Source organism: Lepus europaeus, chromosome 2, assembly GCF_033115175.1.
Source record: "Lepus europaeus isolate LE1 chromosome 2, mLepTim1.pri, whole genome shotgun sequence".
In the NCBI taxonomy this organism is placed as follows: Eukaryota; Metazoa; Chordata; class Mammalia; order Lagomorpha; family Leporidae; genus Lepus; species Lepus europaeus.
In genome coordinates this window covers 104,610,379-104,637,779 of record NC_084828.1, presented here as the reverse complement: position 1 = coordinate 104,637,779, position 27,401 = coordinate 104,610,379, and the positions used below count along the sequence as shown (strand labels likewise).

Sequence of the window (27,401 nt, the reverse complement as noted above, 5' to 3'; positions counted from 1 at the left end):
TTAAAAGAATACAGCAGTGAAGCCATCTGGTCCTGGGCTTTCCCTTGTGAGAGTCAATCTCTGTCTTTGTTTTCAGTCTGTTTAGGTTTTCTGATTCAACATGACTCAATTTTTGTAGATTATATGTGTCCAAAAATCTATTTATTTCTTCTAGATTTTCCAGTTTGTTGGGATATAGCAACTGTTTGTAGTAATTTCTGATGATTCTTTTAATTTCTGTGGTATCTTTTGTTACATCTCCTTTTTCATCTCTCATTTTATTGATATGGGTCTTCTCCTTCTTTTTTGGTTAAATTGGTGTTTGAGTTTTGATGATCTTTTAGAAAAAACAGCTTTTCATTTCACTGAATTTTTTTTAAAGATTTATTTATTTATTTGAAAATCAGAGTTACACAGAGAGAGAAGGTGAGGCAGAGAGAGATAGAGACAGAGACAGAGAGAGAGAGAAAGTTCTTCCATCTGCTGGTTCACTCCCCAATTGGCTGCAACAGGAATGCTGGCACAGGAAACTGGGGCTTTAACCTGTTGTGCCATTTTGACAGCCCCGTTTCACTGACTTTTATATCTTTTTGGTTCAATTTTGTTTATTTCTTCTCTAATTTTAATTATTTACTTCCTGCTACTAGTATTATATATAAGTATGTTGATTTTCTTTCTTGGACCTTGAGATGCACTGATCACTTATTTGATGACTTTCCAATTTCTTGATATAGGCACTAATTTCTGTAAATTTCCTTCTCAACTCTGCTTTTCCTGTATAAGTTTTGATATGTTGCATTCTAATCTTCATTCATTTTCAGGAAAATTTGATTTCTGTCTCTCTCTTTTTAAAGATATATTTATTTTTACTTGAAAGTCAGAGTTACACAGATAGAGGAGAGGCAGAGAGAGTGAGAGAGATGTCTTCCATCCAATGGTTCACTCCCATAGTTGGCTGCAACAGCTGGAGCTGTGCCAATCCAGCTTCCTCTGGGTCTCCCATGCAGGTGCAGGGGCCCAAAGTCTTGGGCTAACTTCTACTGCTTTCCCAGGCCATATCAGGGAGCTGGATCAGAAGTGGAGCAGCTGAGTCTCGAACTAGCACCCATATGGGATGCTATCACTTCAGGCCAGGGCGTTAACCCACTGCGCCACAGTGCTGCCCAACCCTCTTTTTTAAGATTTATTTATTTATTTGGAAACAGAATTACAGAGAGGCAGAAACAAAGGCAGAGAGAGAGCGCTCTTCCATCCACTGGTTCACTCCTCAAATGGCTGCAACAGCTGGAGCTGGGCCAATCCAAAGTCAGGGACCAGGAGATTCTTCCAGATCTCCCACATGGGTGCAGGAACCCAAAGACTTGGGCCAACTTCTGCTGCTTTCCAAGGCCATAACAGAGAGTTGGATCAGAAGTGGAGCTGCCAGGACTCAAACCGGTGCCCATATGGGATGCCAGCACTGCAGGAGGCAGCTTTATCCACTATGTCATAGCGTCAGTCCCTTTATTTCCCTTTGATATCTTCTTTGACTCGCTGTGCGTTCAAATGTGTTGTTCAGTCTTCATGTGCTTTGTATATGTTCTAGACTTTCTTAATTTCCAACTTCATTCCGCTGTGGTCATAAAAGATATATGGTATGGTTTCAGTTTTTTTGAATTTGCTAAGACTTGCTTTATGGTCTAACGTATGGTCTACCCTTGAGAAAATCCATGCACTGATGAAAAGAACGCATATTCTTCAACTGTGGGATAAAACGTTCTGTAGATTCAGTTAGGTCAGTTTGGTCTGTAGTATTGATTAAGGCTGTTGTTTCTTTGTTGATTTTCTGTTTAGTTGATCTGCCATTAAGAAAAGTGGGGTGTTGAAGACCCACATTATTATTGTATCAGAGTCTATGTCTCCTTTTAATTTATTAAAATTTGTTTTAAATATCTAGATGTCCTGTAATTGGGCGCATGTACATTTATGATAGTCACATCTTCCAGTTGAATTGATCCTTTAATCATCACACCTTATCATACTGTCACAGAATTCCTACAGTCATAGTGTACAAGGCTTCCACAGTCACAGGGAGCAGGAAATCTACTCTCAGCCCTGCATGCCTACCCCATCCATGGAGAGAACAGAAGTGTTCCCAGAGTCAGCCTTCTGTGGGTGTTCTGCCTTGGCAGTTTGGTCACCAGAGCCTGTCATAGGTAGCACCTCACAGTCCTAAGTGTGTATCCAGTCCCCTGCCAACCCTCTAGGTAGGCCAGATTCAAAATCAATGGAGAATGCCAATACCCTTTTGATAAAATCCCCAGTGCTCAAATGAGAGCTACCATGGCTTCTACTGGCATTAAGATAACACTTTCTCCCTGCTGATCTCTGGGCACCCTTGTGGGGGAATGGAGAGAAAGAAATGTGCTTTTCTTTTTCTTTATTTTTTTTTTAAATTTATTTGACAGGTAGAGTAACAGACAGTGAGAGAGAGAGACAGAGAGAAAGGTCTTCCTCCTGTTGGTTCACCCCAAAAATGACAGCCACGACCAGAGCTGTGCCAATATACAGTCAGAAGCCAGGTGCTTCTCCTGGTCTCCTGGTCTCCCACACGGGTGCAGGGGCCCAAGCACTTGGGCCATCCTCCACTGCCTTCCCGGGCCACAGCAGAGAGCTGGACTGGAAGAGGAGCAATCGGGACTAGAACTGGCGCCCATATGGAATGCCGGCACCGCAGGCAGAGGATTAACCAAGTGAGCCATGACGCCGGCCCCAGAAATGTGCTTTTCTTTCACAGAGCCCACTAGAGTTCTAGGCCAGACTCAAAGTCAGTGTGGTCAGCAAGGTTCTCCCTCAGTCAATATCACCAGTGACAAGGGCTGCTGTAGTCTGCTCTCACCATGCTCCCAGAAGCTGGTCTCTTTCAGCACCCTACTTCAACCGTAGCAGGTGGTGTCCCTGCTCTCTGCTGCATGTTTGTACTGTCCACACTGTTTTGTTGCAGGGTCTTAGTCCACCTGTACAGGATGGACTGGGTCCAAGGAAAGGCAAGTGCACCGCTCGCCGGTTCCCCAGCCTTCTGGTCCCGGAGACAATCAGACGCAGTGGGGAGCCAAGTCTAGTAGCAAGGACTCACTTACTTTTTGCATAATAGTACCTTTTATAGCACAAAACTGCAGTCATTGGGGCAGGGCTAAGGACCAACCAATCACTTAAAAAATCACCTTATGAGGGGATTTCTATATGACTAGCCCTATGTCTATACACTTGTTACTAGTTTTGTTACCTCCCCTGATGTTGCGCAGCCAATTAGTTTTAGTGGTAAACAACTTTGGATTCCGCCCATCTTACTTCCTCTGGGCGCCATCTTACTTGGCTCCGAGCGGCTCCGTTCCATGCAGCTGGGGTGGGGGCACCTGGGGGCAGCTGCGCAAGCGGAGCTCCCGGGGCCGGGCCTGGCCTGGAAGCGCCATGGCCGTGCTCATGCCCCACACTTTGTGGCATATGTCTTCTTTCTGTAGAATTTCCAATGCAAAAATCTCTCCAACTTTCCCCTGGGAATGTACTTCCTTTGCTTTTCTTCTTTTAGCTTCCTCTGGTGTAAATTAGCATATCTTTTCCCTAGTCAGCCATTTTGTAATCCCATACTCTATCATATATATATATATATGTGTGTGTGTGTGTGTGTGTGTACGTATATATATACGTACACACATATATATATATATATTCTGGGATATAGAAGTATGGATATGTATTTCTATATGGATATGTATTTCTATATGGATATATTCTGGAATATAGAAGTATGGATATGTATTTCTATTTTTTTAATCTTTTCAATTTTTCAGAAATTCCCTGGGCTGGCAGGCAGACCTCTAATGTTATATTTCTGTTAAAGATGTGATATGTTGCACCCATGAAATTGTCCTCCATAATTTTCTTTTTTTTAACTATTATTTAATGAATATAAATTTCCAAAGTACAGCTTATGGATTACAATGGCTTCCCCCTCCATAACTTCCCTCCCACCCGCAACCCTCCCCTTTCCCGCTCCATGATTTTCTAACCTTCTTTTGCATCTAGTAATGCTTTACCTCTTTTGTTTTACTTCAAATGTACCATATTCCCTTTTAATCTAAGCCTTCTTGTATGCAGTTTCCTTTGCATAAATGGATTTGACTTCATAAAAATATGTGTCCTATCCTTTAGTAATAATGATAATGAAAATTATAGGTAGCCACTGTGAAGAAAATTTATTGGGAAGTATTTTAGAAAAACTGTGATATTTTTTCTTATTTATATATCTGCATGTTTATGTGTATGCCTATATTTGCCTATATGTGTGTGTTAACATGTATGTGTGTATTCATTTAGAAACTTAAAGCAATGAAGACTTTTAGAAAGACGATATGGCATTAATTTGAAATACATTCTCATAGAAAATACTCAATACCTAACTTAAGGATTTCAGTCCCACTATTAAATGAGCATTTCATCTTTTTTTCTGTTCTAACCCTACTCATATTATCAACTATATTATGTATAACTCAAGTTTATCTACTAGCTATGATCAGTTAAATGCTATCATCTTATAGCTTACATCATTTTATCCAGGGAATCTCACTGAATCGCTGTGATTTTTTCTCTATGTAGTATTATTTCTCCACTGAATATTTACTACTTCAGTATTTCATAAATTGTTCACTATATAAGGTTACCCTAATGATTGATTAATAAATATTTTTATAATATATTTAAATGTTCATCTATGACTGTTGGTACCTAAAATACAGATTGAGACCATAGAGTCTTTAGATAATGCTATGGCATTAATTTTATGTTAGTCAACTTCATAGAATTTCTCATGGCCTATGGAAAACTATTCAATTTTATTATCTGTACTTGATTAGTAAAGATTCTATAGATATAGTGTGATATCTTGTAAACCTAACATATCATTGATACTTTCCTTGAAACATGAAATAATTTTGATATCTTTGAAAACTTCAAATAAATTCTGAATGCCTCAGATAGTAGTTTATGTCTTCTTTTGTACTGAAAAATGAACTCAACATTCATATAACATCATTCTAAAAAAAGCCATCTGGCTTTCATATGATTTATATTTTCTTTGAAGCGACCTTGCAAATGTGTCACTCTTTTTAGTTCATGTTATACTAAAACCTATGAGAAAGTGATCATAGACTGTCCTATTATCTGTTTGATTTGTTTATCTCAATATCCTCTATAAGTTGGGCATATAGAAGATTTTTTTGTTTTTTTTTTCCCCCATAGGATCCTCAAAAGAATAAAAAAGATGTGGTAATAGGACAAAATATTTTATCAGAAGTTCCAATGAGAAATTGAGATTTTTTTCAGTTCCTTTGGACAGTATGGATAGTATTTGTCACTGGAATAATGTGGCTCATTTATATTGTACCTATTCTTCCTTGGAGCTCAAAGTATTTTGTGGGCATTTTCATTAATCCTGAAGCTTTGTCATGAGCTATGTATCTGGCAGCTTTTGTCCTCCCTTTATCTCCTGGGAAACTGCAGTTTAAGGGATGTTCTTGTGCAGGCATTTGCAAAATATTCAGAAAACAACCACAGGGGTTAACTATGTGGACTATGACCAAGCAATAAAAATCAATACTTGATACATAGATGCATTCTGTGTTGAGATGAGTGGGACTTTTAGATTTTTTATCAGACTTTATGTAATAATTGTCCAATGAAACCAAGTACTAAAATGCAATTATTTAAAATATTCTGACTCTGGTTTTACCTCCAGGATAGTTTTCATATCAAGTCTGAGTCATTACAGGACTTTTATTCTTCAGCTCATCAAGGAATGAAATTTTAATTGTATACTCTATTACTTCATTGCCACTGCTCTATTCAGGGTGTTGCCAAGTCTTGACAGTTTTCCTTTTCCAGGCTTTTCACAGGGTTCTTACTATTCTGCTTCCAGAGACATCCTGGTTTATACAGTTTAGTTTCTCTTGTTGATCAACAATAGCTTCTAACAGTATTGATCTCAGAACCTTAGTTTTGGAGTCTGAAAGAAGTCAGCTCAGAGCCCACCTGTATTGCTTATCAGCCATGAGACTGACCATCTCAAAGTTCTTGAGCTTTAGAACCCTTTCTGTAAAATGGAAATAACAGTAAGTATTATAGTTGAAAACTTGCATCATTATATATAACGTCTGGAAATGAAATGATAAAATATATGCCAAGGTCTGTGTCTGACACAAGTGGAATCTATTTTTCTGTATTTTCTTAAAGGTTTATTTATTTGAAAGACAGGGCTATGAGGGCAAGAGGGGTGGTGGGGAGACAAGGAGAGAGAAATCTCCCACCCACTGATTCACTCCCCAAATGGCTCCAGGCTGCAACAGACAGGTGTGTGCCAAACCTAAGCCAGTAGCCAGGAACTCCATACTGGTGTTCTGCATGGATAGCAGGGACCCAGGTATTTGGGCCATCTCCCACTCTCTTCTCAGGTGCATTATCAGGAATCTGGATTGGAAGTTGAGCAGCCAGGACTAGAACAGGCATTTGGATATACTGTGTTAACCAGTTACCTCCCTATGGTGGCTCCGACATCTATTTTTGTTGTTTTCATTGCATTCTCTTTCTGGTTCTCTTCTTTTCTAAATATCAGTCTCAGATCTTTATTTCTAAAATCCACTTTGATGATAACAATTGTCCTCTCAAAACCCTAAAAAGTCCTCTAGTATTTGCTTAACATTCTCCACACTTCTTATTATAAAAAAGCCACCACAACAATGATTCTAATTTCTAGTCTTATCTACCATGTGTTCTCCTATGATAATCTCCAGTTAACATTACCATTTCCTATTCATGTTTTATATTTTATTTTATTTATTTATTTTTCTCCTACCACAGCTCATCTTTTTGATTCTTTTACCTGAAATTATCTCCTTTACAGTCATTGTCTTAACAATTGGAAACATCCATTATATGGAAAACTCTGTCAAACCCATGATCATTTTATAGTAGATATGGCTAGTGTGGAGAGTCCTAGTAATTGTGGTTTTTAGGGATCTGGCCAATATTTAATAAGATCCCTTATTTCCCCAGCAAGAGATAAGAAAATTTGCTTCCTGAAGCCAGGCTCTGTCATGCTTAATACTGACCCATATTGGGACCCTGCTGGGATACTCACTCCTTAGTGTTTTACTTTTTATCCTCGTGTTTTTATTATTATCCTTTTCAGGGGTTTGGTTTCCCTTATCTGCTACTCCAAACTGGTTCAGGCCTGGTGAAGTCTCTTTGCCTTGCTGTCTCATTTCACAATTCTATTCAAAGACCTTGAGTTTCCTGGCCACTCTATGCTTCATCCATTCGTTCCATAGTTCCAGCCATGATGTTGAGTGTTCTGGATTATCTGTTCTCTCCAGCTCTTCTACTTGGCTCCCTGTTCCCATCCCAACCTAACTGCCACAAAAATACAATAAAATATCATTGCCAGACAGGGATCTATTCTTGCTCTGGAATCACTTCTTGAGCTTTTTTCTCGTTTCTAGTTATTTAAGAATCCACTTCCTGCATTTTCTAAGAAATACTCATTGTGTTGACTAAGAATGAAGCAAAAGTTTCTTTATATATGTTGCCCAGAATATTGTACCATCACTAGCTTGTTAGGACATTTCAAAGAAGCAGCTTAAGAGCAAATTTAGACCACTGTGAATTATCATGAATTGTGTTCAAGCTCCACTGTCAAAGCAAAGCTTTTTTAAAAGATAACTGCGTAATATTGTTTGAGATCCTCCACAGAAGAACTAACACAGACACAATTCCTATTGTTTAAGAACAGCCTAACTTATTGGCAGGACCATTAGTCCTGTATTAGGCACAGCCACTCTCTCTGTGCCATTATAGCTTTTGTGGTGACTTCAATGATGACCTATTATTTGGTGAACAAACATTTCAGTACACTAAAAAATACTACCTCAGTAACAAAATAGAGAAAGGATTACCTTAGACTTTTTTCTTAGTTGTTTTCTTTATCTGGGACTTTTTGGATGTAAATTTGGGCCCCATTTCATAAAATATTTTTAGGAAATACGTGTTCAAACAAGTTGCTATATCATACATACTCCATTATAGAGCTTCTTTGGTAGGAAAATTCTCACATGTAAATATTCTGAGGAATAATTAATAATAGAATATTTGTAACTGGAGCTCTGTGAATAGGCACTTCTCAGTAATCAATTTGTAGTTCATTAACAGAAGGGATGCTTTTCCATGGGAATTTTTTAAAAATATCTATCTTTTTTCTTATAAGTGCATCTTCTCTCAATATATACCATCACCATAGCAAGTAAGTGCAGTGATATTTTTGAATCCCAATTCTATGTATGTATAGTGAAAAATAATTATTTTCTGAAAGAAAAATAATAAGCCAAGAGGGGAATTTATTGAAATTTTTCACACTAACTATTGTAAACACGAAGGACTTTTCAGTAAATTACAAAAAAAAAATTCATTTCAAATTTAGATGATTCACATCTAAATAAAAAAAAAAACTCTTCAATATCAAGATAAGAAAGATTCCCATTCAATTGGTATTATGATACATTGTAGGGAGTGAAGTTTATTTTAGGGGTTAAGGTGCTCTTATCCCAAAATGGAGTACCTGAGTTTTATTTGCTGCTCTGTCTACTGTCTCTAGATTCCAGCCAATGTAGATCCTGAGAAGCAACATGATAGCTCAAGCAATTAGGTTCCTACTACCCACGTGGGGGACCTGGATTGTGTTGCTGGCTCCTGGCTCTGGACACTACTGAGCTCCAGTCAGTAAGGGCATTTAGGTAGTAAACCAGCACAAACTGTTTTTTGCCGTCTCCTGTCTTGTGCACATTTTTTTCTCTCTCTGTCTCTCTTTCTCTAACTCTTTTTTGCCCTATAAATAAATTATAAATAATTTAGAAATGAAAATGCATTATATTTATGTTGAGTTGAAGACCCCCCAAAGGAAGAGAAAAACTTGCCCAAATTGAATTTTTCAGTTAGAGGCAGTGCAAAAGCCAGAAACTTGTCTCTGGATTCCAGACCAGTGCCCCTTTCTCATGTCATTGTTTTCTTGTCTAAAACAAGAAATACACAAGAAACCATGAAGATTTGAGAAGGGAGAGGATATTTACAAAAAGTGTGTAAGTATAATTAAAGCAATGTTATTTTGATGCAAAGATGTTAAAATTCATGCATATGAGGGATCTTCCAAAAGTTTGTAGAAAATGTATATCATGGAAAAACTGCATGGATTTCAGCAATGTTTGTGTGAAAATAAACCTGTCTTTTACCTACATGTTTCATAAGCTTTATGAAATATCCTCATAATTCATATGCAATTGTTCATTTGTTCTATGGCCACCTGTATCAGCAAAGCAAAAGGCTTGATTATTTTTTACTTTTGTTATTATGAAAAGTCTAAAAAATAAGTAAATACAAAAATAAGGTCCTGATTTTCTGGATGTTTTAAAAAATCAGTCTCATAAAACAGTATGTTCTAATTACAATCTCATATAAAGAATTTTATGTCAATTAACAGTTGCATACTTTCACAATAACAGCCACCAAAACAAACACATCCATACAATTTTATTTGCTCTTTTAAGAAATGCAGAGCCAGTGCCATGGCTCAACAGGCTAATCCTCCGCCTTGCGGCGCCTGCACCCTGGGTTCTAGTCCCGGTTGGGGCGTTGGATTCTGTCCCAGTTGCCCCTCTTCCAGGCCAGCTCTCTGCTATGGCCCGGGAGTGCAGTGGAGGATGGCCCAAGTGCTTGGGCCCTGCACCCCATGGGAGACCAGGAGAAGCACCTGGCTCCTTCCTTCGGATCAGCGCCGTGCGCCGGCCACAGTGCGTTGGCCGCGGCAGCATTGGAGGGTGAACCAACAGCAAAAAGGAAGACCTTTCTCTCTGTCTCTCTCTCTCACTGTCCACTCTGCCTGTCAAAAAAAAAAAAAAGAGAAAAAAAGAAATGCAAACTGCACTGCTTTCAAACTAGAAAATTTGCAGATCATTCCACCACTTATAGACTTCAAAAACAAGGTGGAAATCTTTTCAGGGAAATACCTTCTGAGAGGTTTGCTTAGCTTAGGTAATGTGTAATGTGTGCTGTTCAATTATGCCAGCAATGAATCTATTATGCCAGCAATGAATCTAGAACTACTCTCCTTGTAATAAGGAACAAATTCGATGTATTGTTAGAGTTTTAGATTGTTTGTCTTATGATATAGTTTATGGTATTTCCAATTTTTTTTTTTTGGAATACTTTGGGGAATGAAATATTCTTGGAGAGGACAAATGATGAATAAAAAAGAATTGTAATTTCCAGTTATGTGAAGTAGGTAACCATTCACATATCTATATTTATTCGTTCCAAAGAAAATTAGGAAAATATTTGCCAATATGTGAATATTGTCACTGCTGTTATTTATATATCTAAAATTCCACATAAAATAAAACATTTATAAATCTAACAATGTAATAAAGATAAATCCTATAATGATCAGATTCTAAAATATATTTAGAGAATATGTTATTAATGAAGAACATTATCTACCTGAAAACCCAGGTTTTGATTCTGTTTTTGGAGTAATTATATCAATATCTTTTAAACCAATAAAAAATTTAGGTGTACATGAAAATGTATTTTCCTAATTCTACAGGAAATAATCAACTGAAGTCTAAGACAAACCAAGTATCAACTAACATTGTAATTAAACATCATGCTGTGTCCTGAATAATGGCCAGAATCCAGCAGAACACCTCAACTAACTGTACATTAATAAAAAAGTAATGCATTTTTATTTAATTGAATGTTTTTCAAGTTTAGAACAAATGATAAGGCTGCATAATCATGATTTTATATATTTGACATATTTGATGAGAGGCAGGACCTTTGATCCCAAATTCTTCCACTCAGCAATGTAAATCTTTATATGTCTGAATATAAGGGAAAATGTTTAATAGTGAAAAAAACTATCCAGCTCCTTTACGGCCTTTATAACTCTTCTGATCAACACCTACAAATTAACTAATGGAAAAAGAAGAATCCAAATCGAAATGTGCAAAGATTTCTTGCATACCACTATTACAAAAAACAAAATGTGTTCCACATTATGTTTGGTCATTTAGTATCAGAATATGATCATTTTGCTTTACAAATGAGTATGTTACTTTCTACCCATTTAGTGTAAACATAAACATGACTTTTTACACTACATTAATTAAGCATTAAAATTTTGTGATATTTACTAAGGAGCCTGGCAAAATGTTTTTGCTTAGAAGTTGAGCAATGAAATAAGAAGATGCAACCATCTGTGTCCTCATTTTTATGATTTTGTGGTTTCAAATGTTCCCCTATGGCTCTTAAGTTTTAGGCTTTTAGAACAAACAAAAAGTTCATTTGAACTTTTGTATATTCATTCATCCAAAAAAATATTCACTGAGCCCCTACATTTTACTAAGTACTATGGTACATCCTAGGAATAGAGCAACGAAACAATCCCCAAGGAGCTTATATTCTAATAAATGTTCAGAAAGTGAAAAGGAAATTAGAACAAGTGATAAATTCAGTACAAGTGTAAGCAAGACCTTCTGTTGTTGTGCGAAACAAGGAGTAAGCCTCACAGAATGAGTGATGTTTTAAGAGTTAGGTCATGGGGCTGGTGCTGTGGTGCAGTGGATCCTGATATGTAGCACCTGCATTGCATATGGGCTCCGATTCAAGTCCAGGCGCTCCATTCCTTTCCTATCCAGCTCTCTGCTATGGCCTGGGAGCAGTAGAGGATGGCGCAAGTTCTTGGGCCTCTGCACCACATGGGAGACCCAGAAGAAGCTCCTTGCTCCTGGCTTCAGATCAGTGCAGCTCTGGCGGTTGCGGCCATTTGGGAAGTGAACCAGCAGATGGAAGAAGACCTTTCTCTCTTTCTCTTTGCCTCTGCCTCTCTGTGACTTTGCCTTTCAAATAAATAACTAAATCTTTAAAAAACGAGTTAGGTCAACTATCATCATTAAGCTTTTAAATCTAAGATTTATATTAGTTTGAAATGAGAAATGAATATGTACCGAATTAAAGAAATTATGTTAGCTTTATTATGAGGATAAACATCAATAATAAAAATCTTATACTATAAAAATATATGATTATATGCAAGTATATATATATGTATATGTATATATATACATATATATATTCATATATATATGAAAGTACTTCAAAAAGTTTGTAGAAAATGGCATTAAATGACAAGCTTATTTTGGTGTAGAAATATTTTAAATTCATGCATAGTACATTCATAATGTGAATTTTCCAAGAATTTTTTGAAGATCCCTGATTTGCATGGGTATAGAGATAACTAAAAAAGAGAGTGAGATGAGAATATAGCACAAAGCATTTACAAGTATTTTCATTTTAATAATAACCTCGGCAACACAGTGATAGCTATAGGGAGGATGGTGATGTTTATAACCAGTGGGTTATAAGATACAGAAATAATAAAGAATCAGCTATATTCACAAGGACAACAAAATGATGTGCCAATTTAACTCACTGGTCATTTAATAACATAACAGTAAATTGAATAGGCTAAAATAAAAATGAGAAAATATTTGTGCCGGTTATTTAACGGTCTGTTTTCTGTCAAAGTGACAATGTTCTGGAGAAAGACAAATCAAATATTCTGGGATAGTATCACTGTTGCCAATTTGTTCATTTTATTATTTCAAGGTTTTTTATAACAGTGCAGTACAAACTATGGTATCAAATCTGTGACTTTTCAGCTCTCTGTTTACTTCTCTGGTAAGACACTATTTACACTTTTAGTTTCTCAGTATTATATAATGATACTTTATATTTGTTGTAAACCAATAAGAAAAAATAAGTCAAAGTAGTTAGCTATTGTAATATTTGCCCATGGCTGAAAATAGTAAAGTGTTATAAACATAATTCTGATCTTTGAATGACCAGATTTTTCTTTGAGGAAGGACAAAAGCAAAAATTCATTTTAAATTTGTTCCCTACTTTGAAGGAGATGCTCTCAGAGAATCATTGATTGGAGGTTTGCTGATTTAGACAAAGGGTCTGTCATCTTTAATTTCGGTTAAGCTGAGAAAACAGTTTTAATTCTTTTTGTCCTACTTTTTATAATACCGTTGCTGTGGATATTATGTAAATTATACTGTGTAAAAATATATGATAATTTAGCTGGTCCTTACAGACAGTACATACAAATCACCTGAGAATCTTGTTGGTCTACAGATTCTGACTCAGAAGGTCTAGGGTAGGGCATGAGATTAAGCATTTCTGCTGAGTTCCAGATCATGTGATGCACTTGTGCAAGACCTCCACAATGAATAGAGAGGTCCCGTGCTCTCTTTAGAAAGCAAGGATCGCATGTGCATACATACATCCACAGTCAGGTGCAGACAGTTGAGACATACTTACAGACTCGGGAGTTGTACTGTTCTCCTCAACCTGTGGCAAGTTATCATCATCCACTGACACAAGGACCCCATGTGATATAATCAGCACTTTCTTTACATTCTTTACCCCTCAGTGTCAGAAATCTGAGGCTCCCACTGTCTGAGAATTTTAGTTTTTTTTTTGTCCTTTTAGATTTATTTACTTATTTGAAAGAGTTAAACAGAGAGAGGAGATGCAGAGAAAGAGAGAGAGATAGAGAGAGAAAGAGAGAGAGAGAGAGAGAGAGAGAGAGATCCTCTATCTGCTGATTCACTCCTCAATTGGCCACACTGGAGCAGTGCCGATCCGAAGTCATGAGCCCGGAGCTTCTTCTGGGTCTCCCAGGCGGGTACAGGGGCCCAAGGACTTGAGCCATCTTCTACTGCTTTCCCAGTCCATGGCAGAGAGCTGGATCTGAAGAGGAGCAGCCAGGACTTGAACTGGTGCTCATGTGTGATAATGGCACTGCAGGAGGCAGCTTTACCCGCTATGCCAAAATGTTGGCCCGGAGTTTTAGTTTCTGAATGAGTACCTTCTTCAATGACTTTGGATAGCTGGCACCTGTTGCATATATTGATTTTTCAATTAGTTTGAAAGTATTGCATTTTATCAAACATGTACACAACAAACACATGTTGTTCATGTTTTCTTTACACACATAACAGATATTCTTGAAGTGGGCACCAACAGTCTGAAAAATATTGTGGAAATCCTAATAAATATGTACAATTAGAAAATATTTTACTGAATTTTAGCTTAATTTCTTCCAAATCTCAACCATTGTGATTTAATCTTTAGGTCTTTGAGCTAATAAACTCTTTTATTTCAGTAAGTTAGCAAAACAGAGGACCTTCAGTGTCACCTTGGTAATTCCAGAATAGTAGATAACAATATTGTCACATTAAAATCATTTGTTACATTTCATGTAGTGTGTTAACAGTGGAGCCAGACTAATTATTGTGTGTATTCAGTTTCCTCATTGTACTATGTGCATGTAACATTGTATCACAGATTGAATTATTGATATAATTGAAGTATTTGGATTTTATTTGGTTTACAACAAGTATATAAAGAGGGAATCAGAAATCTACTGAAGTCAGAGTTACTGTGAATTAGTCTTTAGACAACATAAACAATGTATAGGGTATGATATAATGCTGCAATCTTAAAGAGTGCTAAAATGTAATGTTACAGAACTTTCTGTATGATACCCTTTGCATCAAGGCACATAATTCACCCAATTTTCATCTGCTATCTAATGGGTTCTTCCAGTTCATAAATGTGCTTTAAAATATAACTGAGTAAAAATGGTACATGTGTTTGGTCTTATTCAAAGCATCTTAATAACGTAAGAAAATGAAATTCTCTCAGCTGTTCTTCAGTAAATGGGATTTCTTAAAAAAATAACATTTGTCTATAATTTAATCTTAGTGTCCTGTAAAGTCCTGCTTTTAGTATCTGTTCTCAGAAGTGAACTGTTTGTCAAATATCCATTAAGGTGAAGGTGAAAAATTAATGAACCACTTACTTCAGATATTTCAAAACTAATGCAAGCCTATTAGTCATGCAGCACAAAAAGAAATCAAAGATTTGGGTATATTCATTTATGGTTTATGGTTTACTTGTGTTTATCTTTTAAACACATTGTTTCATATAGTTAATAAAGTGTTCTAGAGAAAAATGGAAAACAGTTATTCATAATACATTTTAAAGGTAATTTTATTTATTGCAATACTTTTTACCTACAAGAGGTAATTTTACAGCAAGGTTAATCAGTGAATTGATGGGGATAGGTAGGTTTTGAAAGTTTATTTAATATGCCTGCTAAGGGAGCCTGGTAGTTAGCTGGGTAGGAAACACCACTGTATAGCAACCACAGAATTATAATTCGTTTTTCAGTTGTGCCCTTGCTTCCTTTTGTAGGCATTCACACAACCAGTAAGACAGTAGCATTAAAACTGTTTTTCAAAAAATTGTTGATTCTTTTTTTCATTAATTATTGATGTCCTGTTATGTTGTTGACAATGTACTAGCTGTTATATAGTGTTGTGTATCATACAAAGATGTACATGTCTGCATCCCTTTCTTCAAGGAATTTAAGAGTTGAAAGAAGAAAGGCAGTCTTTTTGCAAAGAGATAATGTTCATTGGAAATGACAGTAATGCAGAAAAAGTACAGGTGTATGACACAGAATTGCAAGTGTCAGAGAAAGCTTCATGTAGAAGGTGACTTATGAGCTGGGCTTTGAAGGAAGAGTGTACTTTACAAATGTGAGATCCATCTGAGGAATACATAAAGAGGAATGGTATAAGCAAAAACCCAGGAGATGAAATCACAGAGTCTGTAGGGGATAGCCTTAGTTTTAGCATAGGAGGTATGAGGACAGTGATAGGAAATAATATCACAAATGAAAGGTTTGCAATTGTGAAGGGTTTTGTTGACAAGCTAATGAGTGAACTATTCAACTGGGGAGAGGTAAAATCATAGAGCATCTTAAAATGTTTCATTTTATATTGGAAATGTGTCAGTACCCAACATCCATGAAAACTTCAAGATAACAGACTGCATATTGCTCCTAAATACTATTTCATCATCCTCAGTCCATGAAAATATAGAAAAGTAATGGGTGCAGGAGAAAATACATGCTTGAAATGGCCATTTCTGAGCTTCCCGGCTAGTATGCCCAGACAGTGTCTGTGTTTAAGACAGGAATCACTTTGGCTTCAGTACAGCTTCTAATGGAAGGGACTCAGGGCTGCTCATTTAGCAGCCACCTTGTGGTCTATAAATTCCCTTCATTTTACCCCAGCAGTTTGCATGACTGCCAACATCATCTACCTGTGAACCATCGGGGCTCCGTTCATAGCATGTGACCTGTCTCACCGTACTTCTTGTTGGAAGAGCTGGAAACTTAACAAAATGTGCTGCTACATAGAAATCCGCCATATATTTTGGTTTTTTTCCTGCATATATTTTGACCAAGCGGTCCCACAATGAGTTTTTGCTGTGGGCCCTGCAAATCATAACCAGTCATGGTACCATGACATGAAAACAGTTGGGATGTAATGAACTACACTTCGGTCCAAACACTGTCATATATCCATATAAAGGGTTACTAAATTATGAGAACAGCCCTGTGCTTATATAACAAAACTGATTCCAAGCTTAAATCTTTATTATTTTTTTCCTTCAAAGCCACAGCTTTCTTGACTGCCACAGGCCTAAGCTAAATATTATTTTTTTAGCCTTGTGGTTTTTTAGATGATAAATTAAGGAAACATTTCTGTAATATATTTTCTCCTTTATAGTATGCCTCCTGGAGTCTGGATTCCAGTATCATTGAGTTCTGCACCCCCTGCAGTTCTATCAAATTAAATTCTGAGAAAACCTTTAGCAATTATTTTCCCTAATAAAAATTCTGAAAAATATAGCACTGTGTTCAGAAACATTATTGGCAGTCTGATAGAGTCATTCCATTGTGTATTTCATTTCTAAGTCAGTTTAAAAATATAATTAAACATAGTTTAGTTTATTCCCTTCATCCTCTTTACTCTGTGTATTTGAGCATTTTCATTTTCTGTGTGTTATTATGATTCTCTGCTTATTTTTACTTATTTTTAGAAGTTATATGGGAAAGTAGTTTATTTCAATGATCAAATATTTCTACAAGGTTTGATTTATAAACGTGCCACCTTCTTCCACCCTTCCTTGTGTCTCTTCTCTCTTTGCTTAAGCCAAATACCTGATGACTTTGATCATCTTTCATGGTTAACTGCTTATTGCATGTACCTTTCTGTCTCTGATTGATGTTTGAATTTACTTCAAATATTTCCTTTTTTTCCCATTGTATTGACTCTGAAAGTTAAAGTTTTAACATTTACACATTTCCATGTGCATCTCTTTTCAGTTTTTGCCCTTTTCTCTTTGTTTGTAAAACAGTAATTTTTGTGTTGTCACTGTATTATGACTATGTAAATATTAACATCTTTTGATTACATTTACTTCTCACACAATTTTTAGTCCGTTTAAAGCTTACAGTTGTCTCATCTTATACATGTATTTTCTCTTTACTTACATCTTCCAATCCTAACTCTGATCCTACTAAAACATTCTTTCAATACATTCACGTACATCAGATAGTCTCATTAATTTCTTCTTCCTGGCGAACCCCGTCCCTGAGCCTCTTGACCTCCTACTCTTATCCTCACTGGTCTGCTATACAGGTACTATGATGGGACTGCCCTTGGCCAAGAGCTCATATTTAGAATAGTTAATGAAGTTGATCGGCAGTTCTGTGTGGGTAGGTTTTAGTGAATGATGAGTTTCAACATAGGCTATCTTTAGTTTTGAGGTTTGTTTTAATTGGTCACTCTCCTAATTTTCAGTATGTTAAAATTTTCAATTGACCTAGTCCTATTTGTTACAAGTTAACTTTCTATGTCCTTAACTGGTGGGAAGGATTATGGGTGCCAAGAGAGGAAAGCATCTAAAGTGTCCCAGCAATTGTAAAACCATCCACTTTAACTATGATCTACCTCACTGTATCTGGTATCTCCCTGCAGCCTCCCACTCCTAGTTGTCTTCTGGAGTGAGAGCAGAAGAGATAACCAACTTAGTTGAGGCTGCAGGGAGTTCAGGTGCACAGATTCCTTCACAGTTAGAATTTTTTTTTTTTTTAATTATTTTTGACAGGCAGAGTGGACAGTGAGAGAGAGAGATAGAGAGAAAGGTCTTCTTTTTGCCGTTGGTTCACCCTCCAATGGCTGCCGCGGTTGGCGCGATGCGGCCGGCGCACCGCGCTGATCCGATGGCAGGAGCCAGGTGCTTCTCCTGGTCTCCCATGGGGTGCAGGGCCCAAGCACTTGGGCCATCCTCCACTGCACTCCCTGGCCACAGCAGAGAGCTGGCCTGGAAGAGGGGCAACCGGGACAGGATCGGTGCCCCGACCGGGACTAGAACCCGGTGTGCCGGTGCCACTAGGCGGAGGATTAGCCTATTGAGCCGCGGCGCTGGCCCACAGTTAGAATTTTTATCAAATACTCCTACTGCCATCCCCTTGTTCACCCCTACAGTAACAGCAACTGGTGTTGCCTGTTAAGCCTTTCTGAGATCTATGCTACAAACTGTTTTGTCTCCTAGCTACCCAACTGTGGAATTCAGTTTTGGTCTCCTCCGGTTTGCTATATCAGCTGATGCTTGCTCATCTGCCTTCCAACTTCTAGGATCTTGTTACTGACTATTCCATTGGCCCTTGTGGATTTATGCTATTTTATTGCTTTGTTGTCATTTTAGTGATGTTTATGGAAGTAAGTCCATGTGCAAAATCTGCTGCCTTTGACCAGGATGTAAAATTATATTTGAAATAAATTTTTGTAAAATATCTTTAATCTTATAGTTTTATGAGGTGGGGGAGGGGAGAAGGAGAGGGAGAGAGGGAGAGAGGCGGAGAGGGAGAGAGGGAGAGAGAGAGAGAATAGTCCTATCCACTGGTTCTCTCCTGAAAGTCTTACAATGTCTGGGCTAGGGCAGAGAGAGGAGCCAGGAACTCAATTCAGATCTCCAGTATGTGTGTCAGGGACCCAACTACCTGAGCCATCGCCAATGCCTCCTAGAGTCTGTACTGGTGGGAGGCTGGAGTCAGAAGTCCAGTTGGAAATCCATCCCAGACACTCCAATTTGAGATGTGGGTATCTTAATCAGTAGGCTAAATACCTACTTCTCCTCAAGTCATTTTAAATAAGTATACAGAATATATATTTAAGGACTAAACAAACAAGTGCACAAATATAAGCTTATGCTCATAATTTAAATACTTATTAAAAATTCTCATTCATTGTTTTTAATTTCTGTTTACCAAGGATTCTGTTCCTTTCTCTTTTGCATACAGATGGAAGCTTTAGACAAAGCCGATCTAACCTCACCTCTCTGCTGGTGCAGCCCATCTCTGCATCGCTGGTTGCAAAACTGATCTCTCCACCAAAAGCTAAAACCAAAAATGACATCTGTAACCCTCTAGTACTTCCGAATAATGGTAAAGTGTTGAATGTCTTTCTGTGTGTCTTGTAGTTTTTTTTTAAGGACTTGATCATTTTTGAATCTCTTAAGATGACATGTTTAGGATTTTTCTTTTTTAAAAAAAAATGACTTTTGATGAGATGAGCAGTTATTCTTTTCTGTGGAAAGGAATTTAGATAAAGACAGAGTTGACCAAACCAAGAGATTAAAAAGGAGAGAGAGAGAAAAGAGACAGAAAGGAAGACAGAAAACATTTTGAATTGCTACAAAGAAAAGTAGCTTTACAAATAAAGCATTTTGTACATTCATGAAAATTTGCTTAACACAGCTTCCCAGTTTCAGCTTCGGCAGTCTCGCTGTCTGCCAAGATTCAGTGGATAGCAAGCAGCTATCTGGGCTATGAAGTCTTTTAGTATAAAGCATTAAAGCCTAATTCCTGCAATTGACTAAAAAATCCCTCTGTCTATATGCATCATCGCTCGAGAGATGCTTCTTGTACTGCACAGCCATTTGTTAGGCCTTGTTGGACCATGCAGGATAAAACTAAAGTAGTTAAGCTACCTGTGGAGGGATGAAAGCCATGGGCTGCATCTTATTTCTGCCTCCAGCTTCGGCATTATAGTTCTAAAGAAGAGACTCTCTTTACAGATAGCTAAATTTGTATCGAGCTGCTGTGGACTACAACTTGAGGGCTATGTATTTTGTGTCCAGATCTGGGGTCTCAGCTTGCCATGTTTCATTTCATGTATTTCCTCTTGACAAAGAAAGCATACAAAAGATGTTTTGAAGAATCCTTTTTTAAAAATCTGAATACATTCATGATTGCTTTCTGCTAGTGACATGGGCTTTTAAAAATCCTACGAATTGAGAGCGTGCTCAACTGTTATCGATTGCACAAAGTGGAAAATATAAGAAAACAATAAGACTGTGTCCTCAAGGGAGGATTGCAGAAGCCCTACTGAAGCTTTTTGTTTTCTTCATTTTTCTCTGTACATTGTTCTGTGTCCCACAAATTGATGACGAGCTCTAGTTCTTAAAATCTGCAAAACTACAATAATAGTTTAGCTGTAAGTAAAGCATTCGATTTGTAAAAGACCAGATTTAATTAATTAATTCAATGGATATTCAGATTTCCTAATGCGTGCAGCTACTATCCTGCTTCAGTGAGCCAACTCTCTCTGTGTTAGTTCTGTACTCACTCCTAAGGCAGCTCCCCAGGAACTCTCGCTGTCTGTATCTAGAAAAGAATAGGTATCCATCTATTAACTCAAGTTGTTTTGAGAATCACATTATGGGATGCCTCCCCCTACTTTTATATACTGTCAAGTGTTAACATAAATAGTAGCAAATATCTTCCTTATCAAATAACAGTTTATAATTTATTTCCCAAAATGTAGAATGATGTCTTAGCAAAGTGGTGTTCCATACCACCAACTATAACTCCATAAGATATTAAAATTTTTCTGAAGTCTAAAAGAAAAGTTGAGACACAAGCATTGTCCAATAATAGAAACTGTTTAAATTTCTAGTGTTGGGTTGGGCATTTGGCCTACATCCCATATCTAAGTACTTGGGATTCATTCTCAGCTCCGGCTCCTGATTCCTGTTTCCTGCTTAGGCAGATATTCGTAGGAAGGAGTGATGTTGAAGTGGTTGGGTCCCTGCCACCATGTGAGGGGCCTGGATTGAATTGTCAACTGCTAGGTTTGGCCTACTCCCAACCATTGTGTGTATCTGGGGAGTAAGTCAACAGATGGATTTACTATACTATTTCTCTTTCTCTTTCTCTGCTCCCTCAACCTCAAACAGACTCCTGGGTTAAATAAGCAACATGCAGCATCTTTAAGCAATTATACTGTACCAAAATTTTCTAAGGATATAGTCATCATTATTGTTTTTATAAAAGCCCAGACAGATATGTTTATATCATTAAGATCACATTTCATGATATAATAATTCTTCATTCATTTTTCTGAAAATATAAAATGACATTTAGATCTCAAAAAAACTTACTGACATATATGAATAATTAAATTATGTCCATCAGTAGATAAAGAAAATGTGATGGTGTGTGTGTGTGTGTACCTGATGAATACTACTTAGCTGTAAAAGAATGAAATACTGCTTTGCACCAAAATGAGTGCAAATGAAAACCATCATGCTTAGTGAAATAAACCAATCCCCAAAAGACAAATACCACATATTTTCTCTGATATGTGGTAATAATATATAGATCATAAAAAAAGTAATGTACATGAGTGAAATTGACATCTTGAGATTTGATTATTGTTCATAGTCCTTGTCTATTCTCCTGAGGAACAGTGGTCTTTCTACTTGTTGAATTTTGTAGTTAGTGGAAAATTAAAAGAAAAATAAGAAAGGAAGGAGGAGGTAAAGGGATAGGAGGAAGAGAGAATGGGAAGTATTGTAATGTTCTTAAAACTATGTATATGTAATAAAAGAATTCAAACTAATCTCAGATGTAGGATGATGACTCTTTACTCAAATATTTTGGACAATGATTCCCATAATTCATCCAAGATAAACTTTTAACTTTTCTCATAAATACTTATAAAATGTATTAGTTATTGAAAACGATATATATCAGAGTAACACATTAAAAGTGTACTGAATGAGCTGTTGTAGTTTCAAGTATAAGAATAATGCTTATAGTTTATAGATTAAAACACATTGAAATATAATTATTTCACTGTTGAATTTTATAAGTATGGTCATGAGTATTAATATAGGAAAATCTTCAGTGAACAAGTTCAGAGAGAACATAAAAAATATGTCAAATCACCTAAGTAATAGTTTATACCTTTAACCTTTTCCTATACGCTGTCAGTATTTTCTTAAATCCAAGAAACAACGGTATAGAATTTGTTTATAACATTTGCTTTGTCAACATCCATTTGTCCCTTCTCTGCTTTGAAATTTTGCCAACATTCCCGGGAATATGAGTGTGTTTGGCCTTATTTCAAGCTCTAGAAATAGGTTCTGGTTGATGATGGATTACATTATGACTGAAGGATGATGCAAATCTGTCTAACCAGGACCAAGATTCAATCTCTGAATTTTGTTTCATCAATATCTTCCCTTAACACTTAAAATGAACAAGACACTCTGTGTTCTTTGGTTACCACCTGAGATCAGGAGAGTATATACTACCTGAAAATAGAGTCAACATGGGAAGGGTTAGTTGAATAAAGGGGAAAGAGATTTAGATAGAGAAAGAGAAAGATATAGAAAAATAGGGGGAAATAGAGTTACAGAAAAACTAATGCTTGATTATATCATTTGAATAAAAAAAAGTCTTGTCTGAAGCCAAATTCTACTGAATGGACCTTATATATTTTCCCAGAAAGTTTTATTTGCTTTCAGTTTCTTGCAATCAAAAGCTATTTAACTTATAAACATAAAACTTAAGCAAAACAAAGGAAATAAGTGTTTATATTCATGAAATATGCTCAGCAAGTGATGTAGGCTATGGGACATTTATACAGAGATACATGAGAGAACTAAAAAAATCGTATGTGGAATTGAAAACAAAATCAAGAGAAAAGGTCTTGCTGCAGTACACACAGGTTGTTCACATTGACTAGATAATTGGATACTAACTCCGTTTCATTTCCCATTGTTTTCTTCTTTGTAGGTTTTACTAATGTATTTGTCAATTCCTATTCTTGAGAGTCAATCAAAACACAAATCTTAATTTTTAAATATTAATAAGAGCTTGTGGTTAAAATTCATGAATATGGTAAGGACAGGAGAAACTATATAATTTAGGGTGAAAAATATAAATTAATCAATTTTTGAGAAGATTTATTATTTATTTGAAAGGCAGGGTTACACAGAGGCAGAGGCAGAGAGACAGAGGGGTCTTCCAACCTCTGGTTCACTCCCCAGATGGCCGTGATGGCCAGAGCTGTGCCCATCTCAAGCCAGGCACCATAACCTTCTTCCTGAACTCTCATGTGGGTGCAGGGGTCCAAGGACTTTTGCAATCTTTTACAGCTTTCCCAGGCCATAGCTGAGAGCTGCATAGGAAGAGGAGCAGCTGGGGCTAGAACCGGTGCCAATATGGGATGCCGGCACTGCAGGCAACAGCTTTACTCGCTATGTCACAGCGCTAGCCCCAGTGACTAAATGAATCAATTTAAAAAGAAACTTTTTTAAACTTTTATTTAATAAATATAAATTTCTCAAAGTACAATTTTTGGATTATAGCGGCTTTTTCTCCCCATAACCTCCCTCCCACCCGCAACCATCCCATCTCCCACTCCCTCTCCCATCCGATTCACATCAAGATTCATTTTCAATTATCTTTATATACAGAAGACCGATTTAGTATATACTAAGTAAAGATTTCCACAGTTTTCACCCACTCAGAAACACAAAGTATAAAGTACTGTTTGAGTACTAGTTATACCATTAATTCACATAGTACAACACATTAAGGACAGAGATCCTACATGGGGAGTAAGTGCACAGGGATTCCTGTTGTTGATTCAACAATTGACACTCTTATTTATGACATCAGTAATCACCTGAGGCTCTTGTCATGAGCTGCCAAGGCTATGGACACCTCTTGGGTTCACCAACTCCAATCTTATTTAGACAAGGTCATAGTCAAAGTGGAAGTTCTCTCCTCCCTTCATAGAAAGGTACCTCCTTCTTTGATGACCTGTTCTTTCTGCTGGGATCTCACGCACAGAGATCTTTCATTTTGGTCACTATTTTTTTTTTTTTTTTTGCCAGAGTGTCTTGGCTTTCCATGCCTGAAGTACTCTCATGGGCTCTTCAGCCAGATCCGAATGCCTTAAGGGCTGATTCTGAGGCCAGAGTGCTGTTTAGGACATCTGCCATTCTATGAGTCTGCTGTGTATCCCGCTTCCCATGTTGGATTGTTCTCTCCTGTTTAATTCTATCAGTTAGTATTAGCAGACACTAATCTTGTTTATGTGATCCCTTTGACTCTTAATCCTATCATTATGATCAATTATGAACTGAAATTGATCACTTGGACTAGTGAGATGGCATTGGTACATGCCACCTTGATGGGATTGAATTGGAATCCCCTGGCACGTTTCTAACTCTATCATTAGGGGTAAGTGCGATTGAGCGTGTGCCGAACTGTACATCTCCTCCCTCTCTTATTCCCACTCATATATTTAACAGGGATCACTTTTCAGTTAAATTTAAACACCTAAGAATAATTGTGTGTTAATTACAGAGTTCAACCAACGGTATTAACTAGAACAAAAAAATACTGAAAGGAATAAAGTTGAAAGTTCCTCGACAGTCAGGACAAGGGCTGATCAAGTCACTGTTTCTCATAGTGTGCATTTCACTTCAGCTGGTTTCCTTTTAGGTGCTCAGTTAGTTGTCACAGATCAGGGAGAACATACGATATTTGTCCTTTTGGGACTGGCTTATTTCACTCATCAAGATGTTTTCCAGATTTCTCCATTTTGTTGCAAATGACCAGATTTCACTTTTTTTTGACAGGCAGAGTTAGACAGTGAGAGAGAGGGAGAGACAGAGAGAAAGGTCTTCCTTCTGTTGGTTCACCCCCTCAATGGCTGCTATGGCCATCGTGCTGCGCCAATTCGAAGCCAGGAGCCAGATGCTTCTTCCTGGTCTCCCATGTGGGTGCAGGGCCCAAGCACTTGGGGCATCCTCCACTGCCTTCCCGGGCCACAGCAGAGAGCTAGACTGGAAGAGGAGCAACCAGGACAGGACCAGTGATGCAACCGGGACTAGAACCTGGAGGGCCAGCACCACAGGCACAGGATTATCCTAGTGAATCAGGGCGTTGGCCCGGGTTTCACTTTTAAAAAGAAACATTTTAATATGCTTGATGAATCAATTTTAAATGACTGTATTGGATAAATTTATCAGTGATATAATTTTTACTTAAGTAAATTTGGAGCAAATTTCTTCAAATAAATATATATTTCTGTCTTATCTATCTATACAGAGAAATCTGTTATTTCATTAGTTGTAATTATATAGCTATTTTACTTATTTATAATTTGATATATTTTTGATAAAAACTTTATTAGAACCATAAATATCTCACTGACAATCCTATTTTTAATTTTTACTTTATTTCAAATACATTTTCAATATGTGTCTAATTTATTTGCAACTACTTAAAAATGCATTATTAATATCTCTGATGTAAAGATTTTAAAATACACATTTGTATTTCTTAAGAAATTTAAAAATTTTTGTTGGCTTATATGAATATATTATCTCTGTATTATGATTAAACAAACTTTATTGACTGAGTGCCTTTTAGCTGTTTAAGAAATAAATCACTTAGAACAAATGCAAGAATATGAAATTAATCTGTACAGTATAGTCCTTACTCTGCTACATGTGAAAGTTTCCAGTAATACATTACACTATTCCTGTTCTTGATATCAGCAAGTATCTATCTATTTATCTTATCTTAGTAGATAAAGCAGTAGTGTGAATCTGATATGATGTGGCCTCAAGTCTCAACATAACAGATGTGAAGCCTACTTGATCATAGGGAAAAAATAATTTTTTCAGTAGGCCTAAGAAAAGTAGGCAAACAGCAAACTTATTTTAGGGCAGGATAGACTTTATTATTATCCAGCCATCATCAACATGGAGGAAAACTACCAGACAAAAATGGGGGAAATTTTTAATTTGTACAACTTCTAAGAATTTATATGGAAATCTTGGCAACTCTTTATCCAAAAAATATCTGTGATCTAGACTACTTCAGAAAAGACTGAGAGGTATGGTGATAAACACAAGCTAGATGTTAGGAGTTGCTCAACACCCTAGTTTTATGGCTTTTCAGCAGTCACTTGCACAGTGAAACTAAGAGTCTGGGCTGGAAGCTGACAACAGAGTAACCCATAGAACTAAAGATCAACATTCATGAGCTGTGAGATTGAAGTCCTTGGACAAAGGGAATAAAGCTTCAGGATTCACTTTGAAGGACTGTTCATCAAGGACCTTAAACATTGTGAGCATAGGTGGGAAACCTATTGTCCAAGGTCCACAGAAAGTAGAGTTAGTTCTGTGTTCCCTGGGTAGTGCAGGTTGGGCTTACTGAGGGTGACACAGATACGTCATTCACTTAGAACTTAAGTTTCCAGCTTTCTTCCTCAATACTTTATATTTTAGAAATGATTTAATTTAGATTCTGTCTAGATTTTTTGTTTCTTTATTTCCTATAAGACACAATAGCAACCTGAGAAGTACACTTTTAAGAAAAATTACTATAACAGACATGTTCCAATTTTTCAATGTTTCTCGTCAATTGTATAGCATTTTGCATTCTTTTCACATAATTTTTCAAATGCCTGTTGCTCCTTATAAATTATAGAACCTACAGTTAAATATTGGAGGGTATAAGTACAATAAAATCCATTCAAATACACTACACTTATATTTTTATTCACTTAAGTTATTATTAACATCTGATATTACTATTTTATATTGGTCACAATTACTAGACCTCATCCAGCCTACCCTATTTCTGATTCCTGTTTTTTGTGTAGATGCTTTGCTTTTAAGCAATATTCTTTGTCTTTTATGTTTCTAAATTTTACTATAAAATTAGACAAAGTGTTTTCTTCTTTTTCTGGAAAATATTAACTATTTTCTCTGTTCCATTTGTCTTTTTTTCCTTTTAATTTTTAAATTTGTTTAGTTATTTATTTGAAAGAGAGAAAGAGAAAGACAGAGATCTTTAATCCACTCATCCCCCAAATGCCCACAAAAACTGAGGTGAGGCCAGGCCAATCAAGAACCTATAACTCAATCCCAATTGCCTCATATGGGTGACAGAGACCTAGGTATTTGGTCTGCTGCCTTCCAAAGTCTGCATGTGGAGGAAGCTAGAATAAGAAGCAGTGCCAGGATTCAAACCCAAGCATTCA

At 36.8% G+C, this 27,401-nt stretch overlaps 1 protein-coding gene across 6 annotated transcripts in view; it reads left to right on the top strand.

The window, feature by feature from the left end:
* The window catches only part of NAALADL2 (N-acetylated alpha-linked acidic dipeptidase like 2), a 1,471,888-nt gene that overhangs the window by 1,037,883 nt on the left and 406,604 nt on the right, over nt 1-27,401 (top strand). For all 6 annotated transcript variants that reach the window (XM_062211674.1, XM_062211686.1, XM_062211675.1 and 3 more), the window contains one exon: nt 19,346-19,489. In XM_062211674.1, the coding sequence (XP_062067658.1) occupies nt 19,346-19,489 (144 nt within the window). The remainder of the gene's footprint in view (nt 1-19,345; nt 19,490-27,401) is intronic.